Source organism: Stigmatopora nigra, chromosome 6 (genome assembly GCF_051989575.1).
Source record: "Stigmatopora nigra isolate UIUO_SnigA chromosome 6, RoL_Snig_1.1, whole genome shotgun sequence".
Lineage (NCBI taxonomy): Eukaryota > Metazoa > Chordata > Actinopteri > Syngnathiformes > Syngnathidae > Stigmatopora > Stigmatopora nigra.
The window spans coordinates 13,433,938-13,440,626 of NC_135513.1; the positions used below are offsets into that span (position 1 = coordinate 13,433,938).

Here is a 6,689-nt window from a genome sequence, read left to right on the forward strand (position 1 = left end):
GTTTTGGTGGAGAAATGGGAAAGTCTAAAAAAGACATTCATATTTTTACAACAGTTGGCGGATACTTAAAAAAAACAATATAAAAGTCTATAAAAGTATTTAAATTTCACATTTTTAGAAAATATGATTTAAATATGACAATATTGTGCAACTTACCTGTGCTTTTGTAGCAAAGTGACGTAGGGAAGATAAACTCTAGAAAGATAGCATCATGTTAGCATTTAGCAACACAGAATAACAGAAAAGGCTTAGCTTATTACAGTTAAAATATCCAATTAGATAATATTCTAAGCTAAACTACAATGGAAAAATGTATTTAAACTTACCAGTCAAAATAGATTTGACATAATTGAGTATTTAGAGGCCAAAAGGTAACAATATTTGAACTCATTGTTTCAGTGTGAAAGCAATGTCATTTTATTTGTTAGGAATTCAGTTAGATGAGTAACATGTGAAGAGTCTACTTCAAAATAAGCATAAATATTTAAGTGAAATAGTTAAAGTCATGGTTTGCTCCCTGAAAAACGGTTGCTGAAACTGCCCTTGGCCAATCATAGAATTCGAGGGGCGGATCTGTCATCAGTCTTGGTGGGGCGGAGCTTCACAGTGGCAAATGGGTTTGTGCCTCTAAAATGAGAGGATGATGGCAAAGGTCACAAAATACTAGGATTAAGATGATTTAAAAATGAAAAATTAAAGTGTTTTGTATTAGTGTAGGGGTCTCAAACTTTGGGAAATAAAGAAATACTATATAAATTTGTCAAAATACTAGTAAAAATTTAAAAATAAATACAATGTACTAATAAGCTACTTGGAAAAGATCATTAAAAATAAGCCATTTCTTACAAAGGATTCAAACCCACTCATTTTCATGCAATATCAAAATTTACCTCGGGAAAAGGGGGTTGTCAGGTGGGCCGTTGGGTGATAAACTCTGAAAAAGACCCAAAAAAATGAATCACCTTTTAATGAAAAATACTTTTGATTATTATTTTCATGCTAATAATGATCGATTGAGTACCTGCGCATCAGGAACAGGTGAAAGCGATCGCGGGTCCACAGATCCGGGTTGGAGATTCAGACTTTTGGGTGGAGGCGGTACCTCTGGTAAAGTTTTTGTTTGAACAGGTTCCGCTTTCTTTTCAGGGACTGGCGATATTGCCCGCAAGTCTGCGGATGCTCTGCGGTTAGGCGTAGCCGGTGGAGCGACGTCGCCATAGTTCCCGGTCTCTGATTGGTCGATTTGGAAGCCGCCGGGGTCTAGCGAGTTGTTTGTACCGCTACTTTGGACAGAATCACTGCTGAGAAGTAGGAAGAATATTAAATGTCTAGAATGTAGAACGATAAAAGTGAACAATTGTTGTCAAACCTGTCGAAATCTTCAATCGGGCCCACATAAGCGGCGGGGAACCAGCCCTGCCTGGAAAGGGTCGAATAAATAGATAAATAAACGCAAAATGGACCTTTCCTGGACAGGTATCGTACCTTAACCCACTGTCGGTGCGCCCGTATAACCAGCCGTTTCGCGGTTCCTGCACTAACACGACAAGCGTCTCCCCTCGGTTGAAAGGCAGTAGCTTCGGGTTGGATGAAGCGGGATGGGAAACCAAGGCCTTCATGGGACGGCCTCCACCCAGACCTAAGGATTCTCCGACCGAGCTGGAGCGAGAGCGACTCGGCAGGGGTGATGGGGCTGAATTTTAGGGAGAAAACAAAGAGACTAGTCATCTGTTGCCATGACAACTACAGGTAAGCCAGCTCACATCACCAACAATAACATGAACGATTTAAGTAAGGTTTTCATCCACCTCCGACCAGCAGGAGGCAGCAAAACACTTTGTGTGTCTGCAATAATTGAAGTACAGTGTTCCCTCGCTATTTTGCGGTTCAGCTATCACGGACTCAGAGCTTAGCGGATTTTTTTGGGGGAAAAAAATACAAATATTACATTGAAACAACATATTTTACAGTTTTGCTTTTGTTATAACATGAATTTCACTCTCTCTACCCGTATTCTATATGGTGTACTGTATACAGGGGGGTAAAAAAATGAAAATAAAAAAATATATATTTAAAAATTAAAAAACATTTTTTTTAATTAAATTCAAATTAAGCATTTTTGAAGGGGAATCCCTACTTCGCGGAAATTCACTTATTGCGGGTGGTCCCGGTCCCCATTAACCGCGATGACTAAGATGAGGTCACTGTGCCCCCCAACATAAGTAATATATTCCAATATAACTAAACACAATTTAAGCATTTGTGTTACTGGCAAAACAATAAAAATTGGTCACCCACCTCGTGAGGGAACCTTGCCCAGAGCCAGTTGTTCCCTCCTAGCCCACGACATGTCATCGTCATCTCTGGCTACTGTTTGTAGTAGAGAGCTTACGGAGCCTCGTAGCTGCACAGATATGAAAAATATGACAAAATTGTACAAACTGACAATTAGCAAAAAAACATCACCCTCCCACTCACATCTAAATCAGTTTAGGAATTGATTTTTTAAGCAAATAATGTCCTAAATGACATAGAACTAACAATAAGCCCTCTTTTTTCCTTTGTATTAGTCACTAATACTAATAATTAGTGCAAAGAATGAGTAAATTATCAAAATATTTATTAAAAGAATTTTCCTTTTACATTATGAACAATATATTATGAACAAAAGAACAACATAAGAACATAAATAAATGTCAATTCATGTTGTCTGCACGTACTAAAACACTGCGCCCCTAGCGGATAATACAAGAACTACACATTTTAAAGAAAATTCTTTTTTTTTTATACAATGCAGCTTTCTTCCCCGAGCTGTACCAAACCACTGGATGGGCTGGATCCGGCCCGCGGGCCGTATGTTTGACACCCCTGCCCTAAATCATTCTTACCTGTGCTTCTTGGTCCAAATTTGTGGGCGTTCGTGACCCAGAACTTCTGCTTTCGTTGACTTTCTCCTTCCATCCCTCTGCTTTTTGCTGGAGTGACATGCCAGTCTGAATAAAGATGAGAAAGGTGAACACCTCATTAAATCCTGGCTTGATTAAACAACAATAAAAACAATAAGAAAAAATAAAGCCGAGTTGCTTATTCATGCTTTGGCCTTGGCTTGTTTGTGACTTTGACAAATAGTTTCTCAGGGTGTATTAGATGAGCTCTCCATCACAGGTAAGAAGATTACAAACTCATTTCCAAGTTGCAGCCCGTGGGTGGTGTGTGTTTTTTTTTTTGTTTACCTTGTTAACCAGGAAGAGAAGTGACTGGGTCAGACCGCAGTGTTTTTCGGCTAAGAAACGATAGCGTCTTTCCTCTTCTTTTAGGATCTCCTGCTGGCTTTGTTTCAAGTAGTGCATGTAGTCGCTGCTTTCCTATTAACACAAACACACTTTTTTTTTTCTATGTGGTCTACTTTACTTGTACTTTTTAGCTTCTGGAACTTTCCTGATTGATTTTTTGGTTGAAAAAAAAGTGGAAAAAGATGACATTTTTCCTTTTTACCTTGTATTTGTTTTAATTAAAAAGGAAAACGTGTAATTATTCAACTACTTGTTGTATTTACATATAAAAATAGTAAGTGGAAAAGAGGAAAGATTCTCAGTTTAATTGATTTTTGTACTTTTTAGATTTAAAAATATGTCTAAAAATTCTATTTTTGAAAAAAAAAAGGGACCAGAAATCCAAAATACTAAAAAAGAATGCATGATTAAATGTCTTATTTGTACTAATTAGTACACAAATGAGATTTACCAAAGAATCTCTGAAGGCTCCTCGTCTTAGCTGCTTCTCCAAAGCTCCTGCCTGGTTCCTCACTTCCATTTCGTATACTCGCCGACTACCCTGCAACAACAACAAAAAACTAATTCACACCCAGACATTTTTGAAAAAGAAGCCTCTATCCACCAACACCCTCACGTCGATGTACTCCTCGTCCAATTTGACGTTCTTCTCCATGGCTTGCAACACCTCCACTTGGAACCATCGGAACTGTGGCGAGGACAACCATAATTGCAGTAAAATAGTTTCTTGTTGTCACCATTGTGTATTTAAGAAGATGTACTATTATAAGTACTGACCACTCCCTCCATCTCAGCAGTGAGTCTACGTTGTGTTTCAGATATCTGGATCAGGACATCCCCTAAAAAAACAGTTATATAATTAAGATATATATTTTTTTAAGCAAACAGGTTCATATAGTGGTTCCATGTAACAAAAACAAACAAAAAATCCTATGGTGAGATTTCAGACTGCCCAGAGGGAGGGCTCAAGGTCTCACTAGCTTCATTGTTTTTCTTCTTTTTTTAGATTACCGTATTTTCACGACTATAAGGCGCACCGCATTATAAGGCGCACCCTGAATGAATGACAAATTTTAAAACTTTTTCCATACATAAGGCACACCGGATTATAAGGCGCACTGTCTATTTTGGAGAAAATTGAAGACTTTTAAGTGCGCCTTATAGTGGTGAAAAGATGGTAATTGCTATTGACTTCCAGGTATGAAGCACTCACTACTTCACAGTCACCTCTAGAGCCTGCCATTGTTGATGTTTTGATTTTTGTGTATAAAATCTTGCAGTGGGGGAGGAGCTATATGTTGGAAGATTTTGTAAACTAAGATGGCATCTGCATATTTAACAGTATTGAGTATTCAGTTCAGGCATTTGCGTTTTTTTTAATATCCCACAGTGATGGTTTTTCGTTTTTGGTTTTCTGTTTTTTCCATACATAAGGCGCACTGGATTATAAGGCGCACTGTCTATTTTGGAGAAAATTTAAGACTTTTAAGTGCGCCTTATAGTCGTGAAAATACGGTAAGACACTAATATGTTGCCTTGTAGGTCTGAATTTGTGTATAATTTGGTGCGGCTTATAGTAGGAAAACTACAGTGGTGGTCATGTGTTGTCCAGGTGAGGAAACAAGTAGATCATGACAAAGCGAATGAGCACGCAAGGTTATTCCCATCAATTATTCAGCGGCCATCACTCAATGGGACCAATCGTCATGCTACGCTGGGCTGACCTTCTCAAGTTATCTAAAGCACCAGAAGCACGTGGACGCTAATGAAGGGAACCGACCGTGTGGGACTGAACAACGAGGGGTCGCCGTGGTGGTCAAAGTGAAAGTGACACTAGTGGAAAATATTTGAAGCACTCATGCATTGACTGCCTGGTAGGTTTTTTTGGGGCGATAATTATCTGAAAAACTGTTAACAGATGCCTATTCAGCCTGTCAACCAATTGCTTCCTTTATTAATCATTGTAATTCCCCTTATTAAGCAATAAAAATATTTACAAATGGAACATATTTACTCACATAGGGTGTACTTAAGTCATAAATTTTCTCCAAAATGGACAGGGCGCCCAATCATTCAGTGCGCCTTGTGTATGCACTAAATTCAAGATCCTGTAGATGTCACTGTATGACGCTGACAGCTTGACTGTCTGGGTACATTGCTTGCTGACGCGCTATATTTATATAGTGAAAAGTTGTTATATGGCGTACACAATTTGAAATGATCTTAAAAACATATGAAAAACATAAGCTGAGATTTATGACTAAATAAATATATGGAGTTAAAGCATTTTTTTTTTTCATTTATCATTTCAATACTTGGGTTAAAAAAAAATGGGGTTATTCACAACTTACCAAGAGAGCGAGAAGATAGTGTGTGAATGGCCTGGTCACCCATTTTGGCCACAGCACTGAAATAAGATTCACTGCAAACAGCTAATTCTGCAAAAAAACAAAACATAATTTAGTTTTTTACTTAAACAACTTGACTGAGAACTACAAAATAGTATAGAATTATAGTTACCTTGGAAAGCTTTGACATAACTGTTACCTAAGGCAACTAGTTTCTGAAGGCCTGGGTTGAAATGTTCCATCAAATTCTGCAGAAAAGCAAAAAAAAAAAGGTTAACAAATATGAGTTTTGCCCTAAAATTGAAGACAGAATAAGACGCTTGGTACTCACAGAATAGACAGATAAAGTGGATTTGTGCAGCTGGTCACTGCTGGTTCCTGACATGGTGCGCAACAGGAGAGTAAATATGAAATTCAAATTATATCCGAGTGGAGAAAACTTAGGGTATCACTGATCCGAAGTCAACTTTTTTAAGATTTGATTTTCCTGTGAACTATGCAAAAAAAATAAAAACACCTGCCTGACACACTCAACTTTTTTTATTTATTTCTTTTAATCCTTTGGCTGCCCTTGGCAAAATCCTCCTGCAATGAAAATTCAGCTCAGCCTGTGGATTAGAGAGAGAGGGCAAGTGGTGGAGGGCGAGAGAGGAAAAAGGGAGCGGGCGCCATCGATATGAGCTGCTAGGTGAATTATTGATTAGTTGGCCTGAAAGGAAAGGCGGGCGTAAAAAAGGACGGGGTTACATGTCCAATTGTGTAGCTTTTTACATGGTTTCTATGTAAATTTACATAAGTTAATTACTTGTAGATAACCAATCATTTGACTAATAGTTGTAAATGTATTTTGAAATGTTACTTTTTGGGTAAAAAAAGGCTGTTTATTTATTGAGTGGGAGTTCTTTGGGTAGCATGCTAAAAATAAAAATAAAAAACATTTTTGGGGGAAAAAACATTTTTTGGGGGAAAAAATGTTGGGTGAAAAAACATTTTTGGGGAAAAAACATTTTTGTGGAAAAAAAACATTTTTTTAGGGAAAAAAACATTT

The 6,689-nt window shown here is 37.7% G+C and overlaps 1 protein-coding gene across 1 annotated transcript; it reads right to left on the minus strand.

Annotated features, from left to right (window-relative positions):
* Positions 1–3: 3 nt before the first annotated feature.
* baiap2l2b (BAR/IMD domain containing adaptor protein 2 like 2b) lies at positions 4–6,564 on the minus strand. Its single transcript, XM_077719739.1, has 14 exons — positions 5,973–6,564; positions 5,814–5,889; positions 5,645–5,731; positions 4,071–4,132; positions 3,910–3,981; positions 3,745–3,834; positions 3,234–3,365; positions 2,889–2,993; positions 2,299–2,404; positions 1,486–1,693; positions 1,343–1,420; positions 1,022–1,298; positions 891–934; positions 4–627 (listed from the first exon to the last, which is right to left on the minus strand). Exons 1-14 carry the CDS (start codon positions 6,024–6,026, stop codon positions 552–554), a joined length of 1,467 nt encoding a protein of 488 aa, XP_077575865.1. The 5' UTR covers positions 6,027–6,564; the 3' UTR covers positions 4–551.
* Positions 6,565–6,689: the final 125 nt, after the last annotated feature.

Excerpts from the sequence above, each read along its gene's own strand:
- baiap2l2b (XM_077719739.1), bottom strand. The coding sequence starts at position 6,026 with ATGTCAGGAACCAGCAGTGACCAGCTGCACAAATCCACTTTATCTGTC. Across the intron at positions 5,890-5,972 it reads CCACTTTATCTGTCTATTCT|AATTTGATGGAACATTTCAA; the intron begins GTGAGTACCAAG and ends GCTTTTCTGCAG. Across the intron at positions 5,732-5,813 it reads TTATGTCAAAGCTTTCCAAG|AATTAGCTGTTTGCAGTGAA; the intron begins GTAACTATAATT and ends GTTTTTTTGCAG.